This window comes from Pieris rapae, chromosome 10 (genome assembly GCF_905147795.1).
Source record: "Pieris rapae chromosome 10, ilPieRapa1.1, whole genome shotgun sequence".
Taxonomy (NCBI): domain Eukaryota; kingdom Metazoa; phylum Arthropoda; class Insecta; order Lepidoptera; family Pieridae; genus Pieris; species Pieris rapae.
In genome coordinates, this window is record NC_059518.1 from 4,546,716 (window position 1) to 4,561,885 (window position 15,170).

At 31.6% G+C, this 15,170-nt stretch overlaps 1 protein-coding gene across 1 annotated transcript in view; it reads left to right on the forward strand.

Moving 5' to 3' along the window:
- LOC110994176 overlaps positions 1–3,438 on the forward strand; it is a 70,184-nt gene extending 66,746 nt beyond the window's left edge. The window contains exon 9 of the mRNA XM_022260695.2: positions 3,130–3,438. Coding sequence (XP_022116387.2) covers positions 3,130–3,214 — 85 coding nt within the window. The 3' untranslated portion in view covers positions 3,215–3,438. The remainder of the gene's footprint in view (positions 1–3,129) is intronic.
- Positions 3,439–15,170: the final 11,732 nt, after the last annotated feature.

The window sequence follows — 15,170 nt, forward strand, 5'->3', positions numbered from 1 at the left end:
AGACTTATTACAACAAAGAGAATTTTAATTATTTATTTGTCTTAAAAATGTACTTTTTTCAATCTTGTTAGTTTTAGCTCTAGCATGACTTATGGAATAAAGTAATCTATTTCGAATAAAGTAGCCTTTACTAACGCTGCGATGAGCAATTGCGTTCCAATGAACAAGGCACTTATCCAATTACCAGCAATAATCCCTTTAGTTCCTTTGTGAGGGACAACGAACCGAACACTAGATACGTTGTTCGTGGTTTGGAATCTAAATCCGATTTCGTTTACCGTTGTTTTTATTCAATTTAATGCTATCCTCTTTACGTGAATGCTAAATTTAAAAGAATAGTGTACAATTTGTATTATTTTTGATGTTCAGTTCAAAGAGGGCACATATTGTAAATAGATCTTATAGAGTTTCTCAACCGTTTGTGTACAAAATTATTGTCGCAGAAAGTTGAACTACCAAAAAATAAATATATTTATATTTTGCGCAAACGAAATAAGATGGTGTAGCGCGGAGAAAGCGACAAAGTGTTTTGACAATTGAATTAACTTTGATGTTTTTTCCGAAAAATGATTTGTGTTAGTATGAAATACCGAAGCAGTAGAAGATTAAGTAGCCTATGTTTTTTTGTAAATAAGTATTATTCCTATATAATCTTGTTAAGATTTGTTAGGTTAAATATTTTTTTATAAGAACGTGGGGCAATCGAGCAGGATGCTCATCTGATGTTAAGTACTCATGGACTTGCGAATGCGTTGCCGGCCATTTAAGAATTGGTATGCAAATGAATAAGTTTACCCACATTTTTGCTGCCTCATTCTACAAACCTTGAAGTTGAGTTTTAGTCCATTCGAATGCCAAACGGCATATGAACCATGTGTTTCACTAAGCCACGGAGGTTGTAAGAGGCTAATATGATATTACCCGTTTGAGGTATGCAAACTTGCACAGTACTGCACAGAATTTTGCATTAAATATTCTCCTACGATAAAGCACGTATTTTGCGGACCACATCCTTGCGAAACCTTGGTAATATTATAGAATGTGTTTATGCACTATGGTTTTCGTAAACTTATAGTATACAGGCTGAAAAGTAGCCAAGATGGCTAAACATTTACCTATACAATATTTTTACTACACTAATTAACTGCTTTTACATGTGACGAGGAGTATGATGTAATGTTTGAGAACTGGCAGTAAATCTAAATGTTTTTTTGTTATATTTTGTTTTTGATACGGGGAGTGATACTGGCTTGGAGGGAGAGTATATAAGCTCCCTGGGTCGTTCCTCTAGGCACTCTGATACATAGCGAGACAGTCGAACAAAATTTACCCATTATTTATTTATATTTTTCCGAAGAGGTAGACAGAGACCACAGATCTCTACCGACAGTCCTGATACCTCTCTCGCTTCATCCAATTTCATGACATTCATCATGCTTGCTCGTTGGTTCAAAGAGAGGTTCTCGCTTTCGCACTACACACCAGCAATGGTGTGAATAAAATGTTTTGCTGTCATTCATTTATAGCTCATTTTTCTATCTACAGAGATCAGGCGATTGCGGCTTTAAAACATTAGCAATATGTACGTATATTTATTTGCTATGGGAGAGCGTAGAACTGTTGATGTAAATAGTATATTTGTATAGATATATTTAAACTTGAATAATAAAATATAGAAACTAGTAGATAAAGAGAGTTGAGAACGCTTGAGAATCTGATACAATAACACATCACAGGTCACACAGAACGACGTTTAGCGTGTGCGATTGGACTTAGATAATGTTGACTCACAATCAAACGAAACTCCAGCTTTTCGTATTTCGCTTTACGTCAATCTAGTCCGCGTCTCACTTCATTAGCTTGCGAAGCGTCACGGCTCGAAAATTTTGGCCTCATACACATATTGTAAAAATTCGCTAGTAATACATAATTTTTTACTCGTTGTTCATGCACTAGATAATATTAGAAAGTATAGCAAAAACAACTATCTGTATAGATAAAAGTATATCGCAAAATATGTTGCTAATCTCGAAGAGGGCCTTAAGCAATTTCAGGATTTTTATATGATATTCCTTGACTTCTGACGACGGCTTTTATGAAGAGAAAATGGCAAAACTAGTAAGATTTTAGATAAGTTTGTATCTATGCGCACTTTACGAGTAATTACTTCGAAATAATTTAACTATTTGAAGAACACATTATCTATAGAAATGGGAAGAGGTATTACAGGTAAGCGAGCTAAACTTTGTCTCAAGTTCCCAACTTTATCCCAATAGTACGTGGCTTAATTGGATTTTTGGGAGATTATCTCTAAATACTCATTTAATTATAATGGATTATGAGCCGGTTACATTCACGTATTTTGATTATTCCCTTCGGTATTATTGAGATTTAGTACCAAATTTTGTTGTTATATTCTAGGCGTTTGTTTGTTGTTAACGCCTATATTTGAATCCTTTCGTTTATTTTTTACAAGCGGTTGTTTTGGTATATACCAGGAGTACAAGTAAACCATAGACTGTGTAGTTTATGGTCTTGTTGTACGTTTATGGACGTGTATGGTCTTACTTGTCTTTTGTCCAGACTTTGCGACTTCTTCAACTATTAACTTCATATACGTAAGATGGTTTCGTGCTTTTACTTCTTCAACATTTTATATTTTTGCTCCTACAGATTACCTGGAAGAGGCCGTTCATATTCGTTCACTTTAAGTTTAATAAGGGAGAGTACTACCGCAGTACTACTTGATCTTGTACGTCGCCCTTCAGCTAATATAGATGCTAGTATTCGCTCATTACAGAGTAGTTATGTAGTGAACGTGGCTCAAGCGTAATTAATATGTATATACATTAGATGTTTGATTTGAAGTTGATCTTTTAGTGTTGTAAACATATTTTTCTTTGATTTCAACTCTGGTACATACGGTCAAGTAAAATATCGTGAGGAAACAGCATCAACCAAAACCTTCGACCTAAACGTACGTCATGAAACGGATACAGAAATCTGAGTCCCAGACCTTGAAGGGATGTCGCGCCCACTGTTTTTCTTTTATTTTGTGTCTATATATTTAAAATGGTTAAAATGTTAACATTTATTAGACATATTTTAAAGGTTATATTTTTGTTACAGGAAAACGGATGATCTAGAAGACGAGTTCAACACAATCCCCCTGAGTGTTAACGGCAACGTCCACAGCGCCGGTAACGCGGTCTAGTCGCATTTTAAAGGGGATTACACTCAAACGACTACGCAACATTAATCTTAACAGAACAGAACTTGTTAATCACTATTAGCGAGATTTATTGCTTTGTATTGAATAAAAATTAACATGTTTTTTCTATCTGTATTTTTATGATGTCACGATGTTATGAAATTAAAACGAAATTAGGAAACGTATGGACGTAATAAACATGATGAGTCTTGTCTTGTTATATTATGTATGTGAGTTTAATTTACTTCCGATTTCACAGTAGCTAATTCTTTTACCCCTTTTACAAATCTATTTTTAATTGGTATGCAAAACTTCTCATAAATCTTCCTTTGCTGTTCGCATTGAACGTGATTTAGGCAATTAATACGACATTTATTCATGAGATATATTTAAGCTCTGAAAAACAAACCGGGAATAACATTTTTGCAGGAAAATATCCAGTTTTATAGACCCTCATGAACGTTGCGTTATGAATAATTGATGTGCCTCAATGCGGATGGAGATGTAACGGCCTCGTTTACCTGAATGTGTAATTATTCGAGTGTAACCTTCTTTAATGAAAAGTCGGGTCGGATGTGGATTGACGATTTGATGGTCGTCCGTGCACATCCGGCCTTAGTTAAGCTAATTTATTTGTTAGATACCTCATGTAGATGTCTTCGGCGATAATCACACTTTAACATTATGATTAGTTTTGATAATAATTGAAAATTAAATATAGAAGTGAAATATTCTTAGAAAGCAGATATTTTTTCGTTCAACGGATCTGTCGAGACATAATAAAAATATATATTGACAATAATTCTTATTTACGAAGGAAATGCAATTTGTCTCTATTCATCGTGAATTGATAGAAATGGACGGTTTCTCACTAGTCGAGGAAGTGCGTCGTTACTTTTTATGTCGTGAATATTATATAACAAAGATAAAAGACGCTAAATTTTCCAGACGCAGCTTAGATTGGCTGAAGCTCTTCCACTATTTTGGTAATAGAAGGAATTGTACTAAAGGTCCCGACTAAGAAATCGTGTTTTTCTTATTAATAATACTATAGCATAAAAAATTTATTATTTCATTGAAAATTGCGCACAATTTACATAAAACGTACTCGGTCCTATATTAACGATACGGTCCAAAGTAATATCATAAAATGTTTGTCGTTGAATGAAGGAATAAGGAAGGAACATAAATCATAATCCTTTACGCGTTTAATTAATTAACTGAATAACAAAGAAATTAGTTAACTATGAATAAATTAAATTAAAAAATGTTTTGCAATTTCTATTACGATTATATAAGAAGCCTGTACCAATAACCTTTTAAGGGTCATATGGAACTATTTGTTCATCCGTATATTAAGTTTACATTCAAGTAGCCGTGAACAAAGTCGTCTATGAACTAATTATATTTGCCGACATAAGAACATAAGTCGCTACGAAATATTGTCTGATTAGTCAACGACTCTGGAAGAAATTACATGGCAGTAAGAGATATTTTAGTAAATATCTAATGTTTAATAAACAACTCCGAGGGTAAGATTAAATAAAGGTTATATTTCGAAGCGAGACTTAGCGCTAAGTTTAACTCATATTTCGCGCTTAGTCGGCTGTGAATTTTATATCCAGGCCCGGCCCTATCAGATTCCACAGGCAAAGTCAAATACTAGTAGTCCTACATCAGTCACTGTTATTATTATATTCATTTAAAATTGTAATGTACAAAGTGTGATTATTAATTCCCATTAGCTTTTAAGTAAGGACTGATATAATAAATATTCAATAATCTGACAATGAAGAGGGTATGAAATGGATCTTTTCGCATCATGGCCTAATAATAATTGGCGGCTTTTGATACCAACGGTTGGCTGTAGATTATAACAATTTGTCCAGAATTCTACTAAACAATAAGATCGTTAAATAAATGTGTAATGTAAATGTCAGCTGTCAACGCAGTGACAATTGATATTAAGTGTTGCAAGCAATTGTCTTTAAAGCACTTATATCTGTAGATCCATGTTATATCCTTTTTAGATGCTGTTTTGGTTAGCACCGCATTATGTTTCGTCAAATACCTGTTAAGCTTCTTATATCTTCTTTATCTAAATTGTTGATGTTTTTGTATTCGGCGGAGTATAGTATCTGTAATAAAGCACTATCTTTGAAATCAAACTTGTTTTTTTAAACCTGATAATAGTGGCTGTAATATAGCAATTCAAGAACTTGGTGAATTCCTAAGTTTTGTGGTTAATTTCATAGGTATAAAGGACATCAATGCCATATCAGATATATTAACCCATACATTTTTATATCTGATTTGCGATCATTTATTTTTCAATAGACAAATAGGTGATCATCCTTCTGAGCCCGACACACATCGTCAACTTTTTGGGTCTATGGCCACTGTGACGTATTTTCTGGTGGTCCACAGCCGGAGATTGAACATAGTATTTAAGAAATGAGAGTCGCTCCATAAATCCAAATCGCTAGAAGCATTTAAGTAGCCAACCAGCTTAAAAGTTTGTAAATCAACACGCTATTCTGGTAAATATCCTTTCATATTTTGCAGTATTGTACGTGAAGTCTCGGACTGTAAAGTATTAAATATTCAATGTAGCCGTTAGGGCTGTCGACTGACAAACGTTTATAAAAACTATTTAATAAAACAGTCGCAACTGACACAAAAGTCTGAGTAAAAACAGTATTTATTTTACTTATGTACATTATGTCGTATACACAATATACATCGTCCATTTTTGGAATAAAAATTTAATACAATTTTGGCACATTTGTACAGGGTAGGTAGGCAGAACATCCTATATTAAAGGCATTACATACTCAAAGGAAAGATATAAGCAAAACAAGCTTATGCCTTATAATTAAACAAAAGATCAAGCAAACCAAATATTTTTAAGGTCCTTAATTATGTACATACTTTATCACAAATCGTTTTTGTCATATTTCTAGGCATGATCGCATGCTGGACATATTTTTGGCATGACGCTAGAAGCAAAATCAAGAGATTTTTTTGTAAGGTATACCTACTCTCTACAGAATATTATATCGATACCTCCTAAGTATAGTGAGTCAACTGACATTTTAGTAATTTTACAGGAGAGCCATTTTAAGGCAAATCGTTTATATTTTTGTGAAATCAAACTAATTCAGAATAAATTTAATGTTTTTGTAATAAAGACTGAAAGCTCTTTCTTTGATATAACATGAGTTTGCTGATTTTTGTTCTTAAATGCTATTTTATGTACATGACTTAGTATACACGGGCGGGACTCAATAGTAAAATGGTTTAACTACCAGTTATATTCATGTACGTTGTACATCAAAATCTATAGTTTACACCAACATATTATGGAATATGATTATCATTTAATTATTATCATCTTACTTTTGGTTAGCTTCGGGGTTTTTGTCTCACTTAATAATAAAATATTGAAATTACATCACTTGACTCATTATACTAGGAAAGTAATTAGCTATGTTAGAATTTTAAACCTCAACGTATACTGGACTAATATAATTAATCGAGGCTTTTTAATTACTAATTTTATTTCTAATACCTTACGAAATTAATAAAAGCTAGGAAGAAGTAGACTCATTAACAAAAACAACGCATTTTTAAGAATTATAATGTATTTTTAGTTATAACTATTTAATTTTTAACCTTTTTGTTAATATTATTTAGCCTTACTAAACGCTACAAGTTTAACAATGCAACTAAAACAAATTATCAATGTAGTATCATTAAAGTTTCATAAAAAGTAACAAACATCAATAAAAGTAATAGGAACTAAAAATAGTAACTAACGTTAAACAATATTATTAAAAATAATATAAATGTATAACAAAATATATAAAAAGTTAAGGACGCTTAAAGGATAGCTTTAAACCTTATGGTTTATCAAAATAAATGAAAATTTTAAAGATTTAACGTATAAAAAATCAGTCTGAATCACTGTCATCTGCTCCATTAGAGTTTTTTGAAATCAAATTATTAAAAGAAAACAAATGATACTCCTTAGGAATCACCAGTGTCTTACAAAGATCCATGAAGTGTTTGTACTTATTTTGGTAAATAGGAATGGGTCTGATAAGCCTAAGAAATATTATCTATGTTAAAATTCAACTCTCTTCGATTTGGTGTAGCTTTAGGTTTTTTTACACAATCTATCTACTTGTAAGCATCATCTTGGTAACTCGTTTTATAAAATATTCTAAATGGATTTTCTACTTTAACAACTACTTCCGTGACTTTGTTTCAAGGCATTTTAGATCCATCATTAGTAGTTGTCCAGTTGTTTATAAGTCCTTACTTTGATTTAAAGTCTTTTATTAAATCCTGAGACACTTCAATAACTTTGTATGGTTTTTCGTCGGATATAGCAAATTTAAAAGCTGTATACCATTGATAAGGCGTATAAAGCATTTTATATTTTGTCTGTCTTTCAATTAAAGCATGTATACTGTCGCCTTCATTTTGAGTGTGACCCACTATTAGAAAGCGATGGCTAATATATATACAGAACTGCGAAGTAGCTAACAGATACATTAAGAAAACAATCCTATTTCTATATTGGCTTCCACGGTTGTCTGACCGAAAGCGAAACTTCTATAAATTTAAAAACACATATAGAAATGTCATTTGCACATCTCTTTGCTTTCTGTTGATGCCATGAAAAACAATAACCTTGTCGAGATCCCAGACTGAATATCGTGAGAAGATAAGTTTCCGTTTATAATAAAAAGTACTAACGTTCCCGTGAGGTACATTAAGACACTTTTGATGATCAAATGCTGCTGTATCTTCTGTTTTCTAGTTTCCTCTTTTTCTTTTAAATGCTCTTCATGCTTTTATTTATCTGTCTGGGTAACTTGCTTGTTATTTTCATAAATGTGACATTGTTCACAAACACCTTTTTTGGGTTTATGAAAACATATATTGATATTTGTATTAACTGATATATCTCGATACCTGTCTCACGGTAGTCGCTTTAGAAGACTTCCCAAGTACATAGTTTTGCAAACCGATATATTTGTAGTCTCAATATTATCTTCTTGACTGCTTGGAAGAAACTTATGAAAGGAGCATATTAACTTAAGTTGCATGCGCCCTGGCTGTCATTCATCGTATACTGAGCCAAAATAAACTTGTATCAATGCGTCCCTTCTCACGCCCCGCGAACACTGATACAACGTTATTTGGATCAGTATACAATGTACGATTTTTAACAGATGTTGAAATTGATTTAGTATACGTGAAATTATCTCGGTAACTATAGTTCTTTTTAAAAAAATTTTTGCACTAACGTGAAGATCATGGTTCATTATGTACGTTTATATAAAAAAACCCAAATACCTAAATTTGTTAGTTGACTCAGTATACTTAGGAGGTATCGATATTAATATTAATAAATAATCTCGTGAAACTATGCTTGTCAGTCACTTTGATTAAATAAACCAATAAATTATAACATTTTTTTCTAAATAGTGCAGTGTAACTGCACTATTTTATCTAAAGTACTTACTTCATAATTTTCTGTTAAATTGCGTTTACTCTGTAATTGCAAGAGCCAGGTGATTTATTTACTTAACACAGTGTTATGATACTCCTTTATGAATATAATCTTAACCTGAACAACTTAATATATTCTGACAATGAAACAAAATATAATTTAGGTTTAATTTTAATGGTATTTTTTTATTTTAGACGGCAGCCCTAGACGGGGTGTAAACTATTTTCATTTTACAAACAAATATACAACGAAAAGTGAATCCTGCTAATTGGATCCGGCGTAAAGGCAAACAATAATTCTATCTTCAGAATGCTTTATATGAAACTGCTATGTATATACATACATAGTATGTATGTACATACGTATATATGTACATACGTATGTATGTCGTAGTATATATAGTTATGTCTTCGAGTAAGAATCAGCGTTACTTAGAGCGGATGACCTCCTATTATGAAATAAAATGATTAAACGAAGTATTCTGAGGCCAAAACCCTTGAAGCGCCACTTAGATACAATTAGATATTTTGATTTTGACTTTAATACTTACCATTGAATTAATACTTCACTTTTAGCCGACAAAGATAAATTATCGATTTTCAGAAGAGAAAGTTTTAATATAATGCTTTATAAATAAGTATTTTTTAATAGAATAGCAATTTGTGTCGATAGTTATTTTTTGCTTAAATCATGACAAATATTAATTATAAAAAGTGCAAAAACAAAAACATTACCGTCAAATAAATTAATTCTATGTACTTGAGCGAATGTTGGGTACTTCTCAACAAGCTTTATTTATACAATATATTGTGCCCTTGCTCGTATGATTGAAGAAGCCATGGCAAGGAAACTGGCTCCTCAGACAGCGAATGGCGAGTACAAAAGAGTTGAAGAAGAAGAAGAAGTTTGTAGTATTCCAATTCTCAATCCCTCAGTCGTTAAAGCAGCTATTATATAATGTACAACAAAATGGCATCTTATGTACATAAAGCGCAAGACGCCCGCGCATCGTTTGTTCTAACGACAAGCGCTCATAAAATAACGAATGAAACAGCTGCAGAAATTTGATAATTTAATGTTGATTCCCACAAGACACAATTTCAACATTTTTTTTTCATTTAGGTAAACATGTACACTTATGAACGTCAAGAAAAACAAATTAAACTAATCGTAAATTTACATTTAACACCAGTTCGCAAGTCAAGGGCGTAGAGCGGGTAAGAAGAACTGCCATTGTAGTGCCATTGTAGTGCAACTTAACATAGGTATGTAGTATTTATAGATTAAAACAGACCAATATAAACTAAATTAAAATGATTTCAAATACGAATCGAGAATTTAACTTTCGCATTTAATCCCAAAAACAAATGGAATTCGGAAACTGTTCGACTCGAAACAAAAGCTTTTAAGTTTTAATTGAAATCAATATGAAGAAAGGTTAAGTTTCGTTCGACGTGCTCACGGAAAACTGAATTTGTCGATGTTTGAATTCTAACTAGTCTCTTTGTTCAATATACGAAAATATGAAAATAAACTTAAAACAGTGGAGCTACGAACTTCAAGTATGTATATACATAAAAAGCCGGTACTGTTATAACCTCTTACATATGGGCCTAGATTTCTTTATGAGTTTTGTAAACATTTGTTTTTCTTGCAAGTAGTTGATCACCCTTCGGTACCTGAAACACAGCGCAATTGTTGGGTCTACTTCTACTTTCAGTCACGTCTAATAAACTCTCTTCAATGTCATCGCAATAACGCCCCCTTATTTATCTTCATGAAGCTGATGTACCGACTAGTTCAAATAAATAAATACAAAAAAGCAACTTCAAATGATTGCAAGCATTTGTTATTAAACATATAAAATGTAAATAAAAAAAGCAGAAGTTATTCTACTGAAAAACATCTCTGTCTCACCATATTTTGATTTGACAATTGTGGAATCTATTAATGTAAATAAATAAAAAGCAATGTAAAATCCATCCCTACGACTGCATCAATTACAAACAGATTCCTTTTAAAACTCGAGTAAAGAAACATTCCGTTTTCATTAAACTAAATTAATCTAAAAGTACAAAGAATATATTAGCCAAAACATAAAGATAATGTAGGTGCTAACTGCAGACATAAATAAGACAAGATCTCCAACGAATGTGTTCATGTTCTCATTACGCACCATTTCGTGTAACATCGCTTATATTGGATGTCTGAATGGTTTTCTCGTTTGTTATTTACATTTCAGTAACTTAGGATAGTGTAGTAATGCTAGATTGAGTTAACTAAAGCTAAAGAGGTCATAAATGAGTGAGATGAGTCATGGCGAGTAAATTAGTATTATTGTGTGTATTCAATAAAACAGAAATGACGGTTAGAAAAAAAAAATTGGAGAAATTAGAATTTTACTACGTCCACGTATTTGTTGCTAAACCGCACTTCTTTAAAATATTATACATTTTTAGAAGTCGGTTATGAATAAAATATCTACGAGTTCTTGTAAAATCTTGACACTATCGTATATAAATATGTACTTGAATCCAGCTAAAGGGATTTGATCGCCTATAAAATAAAAGCCCTACCCTTTAGGAATAGGCACCAAAATGCTTGTCAAAGATAATAATAACTCGCAAATAGTTAAGATATTGAAACCGAGTGTAATTATTAACTGAATTCGGAAAATGGCTATACTAAATGTGTGTATGACAATTATGAATGTCGAATTGTAACCCTTCTTTTTGGGGTTTTGTATCATACAAATACTCGATTTTCTTGTATTATTCTTTAGTCATTTTAGTTTAAACGATAAATGTATGCTAGGTACAGAAGCTTATCATTACGTACAGATCACACGTGTAAAATCACCCTATAATTGTCTATAATTTAAGTTTTCGAATTTAACTGTACTAAATATATAATTTAAATGTTTAAAGAACTTTGTTCTCATTACAAAACAGAAATATTTTATTTACATGAGAAACTTAATATTAATATGTATATATTATATACGAGCGAGATACACGTCGCCATTAGCCGTAACAATTTTAGTCAGCTATGTTCATTCTAACATGCATCTTTAATGCCTTTTTGAATTTGTCAAACACTCCAATATTGCGAATTTGAAATGGTAATTGATTAAGTAATTGCCTAAAATAAATTCCTAATAGATTTCTTCAAATAATTTGTACGCGGCTTCGGCAAGATAAGCAAACTCGCTCGACGAGTATTGCGTGTCGTTGTGTATTTGATTTTTTTAAACGACAAGCAACTATGGATAGAGTTATTTAAATTTTTTTTATCAAGATACAGGTGCTATATACATACAGTTGTTTAATTGTCATTCTCAATTTTAAAAAATTACAATCCTTTCCTATCATTAAAACAAATGGAATCAAATAATTAAAACAAAAATTTAATTAAAAAAAAGGTCGCTCCTAAAAATTTATAAGATCATAAGTTACACAACGAAGTGACAAAGCCCAATTTTTCATCTCCCTTTTGAAACAAATTCAATTAATAGTTGATTCATTCGGTCTCTTGCCATTGATATTGAATAATTAAATTCACGAATCCATTACGACAGAACAGCTGATACGAGTCAATGGACTTTATGTTACTATGCAGCTTATTTTAGTTGAATTTCATTAGTCGAATACGTATATTTTAACTGTACTATTTAATTATGTAACGTAACTCTACGTTACGTTACATACGTTTGAATCCCATTTTTTACGTGCGTAATTCTAAAAGAAAGAATAACATCTTGAAGATCTGATTTCACGAGGCAAACGGGCAAGCACTTAAATAAGGTGCTCATGGGTGCCAATGGTCACCTGCAACGTCGGTGAGTTGCCGACCATGCCGAAGGAACAACAATTTGTACAAACTAGATTGGAGCGCCACTGGATTTATAAATATTATCCTTCGAAGTCTAATGCGAATAGTATTGAATAAATGGCAACGAAATTGGATAATATATTATATATATGATAATACATAAGGCAAGTTAGATCAGGTTTCTAACCACAAACAATAATTCTTTCGCCAGCTACGAAAGTGCCGAATGATCAAATTCTTTAATTTTATTCACGGAAGAAGAGCCAATAATACTTTAAGATTCTTTTGTAAGGATCGTAAAGTTTTAACCCGTCTTTATTTGCATTTTTTCTAAAGTCTCGTATTCTCTTAATAATTAGGAAGTGGAGAAGATACTCTTTATTGCCAATTCTTTTCGTCTGCTACAATTAATACTAATCTGTGAACTTGCATTAAATGTATATTTATAATTAATTTTTAATTAGATGGTTTTTGTTGGTATTCTTTTTTTCTTTCAAATTTTTAAATGACAGTACGTATTAAACATTAATTCATAGTTTAAGACGAATCAAATGGTTACTTAATAAATGAGTATATATATCATATACTATATATCATAGATCCAATGCTACTCATCAGAAATTTATGAGTATTCAAAAGTGTTCTCAATGTTGTATTTTTTTGTCCATCGTTATTCTATTGACGAGATAGTGCTATTGAAGAGATATATATTAAAAAAAGTTATTGCAACTAAGTTCGTTACTTTAGTTAGTTGTTTAAAGGTTTAAACTTATTTTTAATTTGTTTTTTTTTACTTACCGTGTTCTATATGTTCACTTGTCTGATAGAACAGTAAAAATTTTAACAATTACTTTAAATTTTAAAATTTTACAATATTAAATCCCTTAATGAATATTGAATTCCAGAAGGGACCCAAATCCAAACTCATTTTACAGCATTGTAATTAAATTACAAACTTTGAGTACACTTATGCATTCTATAAAATAATCACGTCCTATTTACTATATTATTTCCATTTTTACAACATACAGTTTCATTGTCCGGTTTTAAATTTAAAATTTAAAGGATTTTCATTAGTTAATGCATTCTTTATTCAAGTTGTAAAATACTTTTAACATATTTTGAAAACAATATTGAAATAAAATTATACAATATATACCATTAAAAGCATCGTAAAGTACGTGTTGAGTTTAGATAAAATATAGCAACTAAAATACAAATTCTCTGCACATTACAGCAAATATCAAAAATATCTACAGAAGTCTTAAAACGCCACATGAAATGTGATCTTTTGACGTGAAAACGTCTCGACTCTTATCCCGTCTCGCTGCCACAGCTTATGTTATTTTACAAATATATGGACGAAAAATGAATATTTACCTGCTTAAAGTGATAGAAGTTTGTGACTTGTAATTAGTACACCTGCTCTGTGGTTTTAAACGTTGTTAACTGATACCGATAAGTTCTCGGATTCCAGTTTTGAAAAAATTGAGATGATGATTGGCCAGAAGTCCAATCAAAAAACCCGCAGAAATAAGTTGGTAATTATTGATTAAACTTATAATTTGTATCACAAAGATTCGCTTAAAGATACTTAATATATATGAAATTGTTTAATCAAAACTGTTTAGATATAGATAATTTTAATTCAAGAATGGAGGATACCGAAATCCGCTAAGACAATATTTGTCTCGGCAATGCCATTAAACATATTTAACAAATTCAACATGTGTTTATGCTACTACCGAACACGCTTAAGTTTTGAGTTAATGTGTAACGTATTACTGCCTAATTTCATTACGACTGCCATTGTAGGTCTGTTTTTACAACCGCAAAGTAATAATTAATTATATTTTTATTCAATTTGAAGTATCTAAAGAAGCGGTCACACTTATAATGACTTAACGTTTATAACTCGTTTAATTTTTTTTAAGATAACATTTTGAAAATGGAACACAGGTTAACTGGTTTAACTGTCGAAGTTTTAAATGACATGTCTTGTGAGTTCTTTGCTAAAATACATACATTGAAGTATTAACATGTTGTGTTTAATAGATTATGAACGAGGGTTGAATATATTTCAGAAAACTGACCTACAAAGTCGGTTTATGTTTTAGTAAGGATGGCTTTAAGTAGTACTTATGTAACGTGAAATAACTAATGTGTAGTGGAGTTACATCACACCGTACCGGTTAATAACATAAATTAAATACAGGTAATGCAACGTAGTGATTGACAAGAATATGCTGGTGTCAGAAATCTAAACTCTAAATTGGGGTGTTAAGACTTCTAATTCTAATTTCTACATGGATCCCTTCGAAATAAAATTTTACTTCAAGATGACAAAAGTTTACGCATTTTCCGCCAAAAATAACCTATTTCTCCTTCGAAGATACTCTACTTAAACCCACAGCCATCTTCGGAATGGACAATTGAAATGGACGTTTTTCGGTCATTTGGTCAAAAGCGCTAAATTAGCATCCAAGGAGCTTGGTGAGCTCAAAGATGGTACTTCACTCCGTGCCGTCGCTTGGAACTGTATCAACTATTAACTCACATGGAGTACTGTTCTCACCCCTTGGATAGAGCTCCCTAGTACCAGCT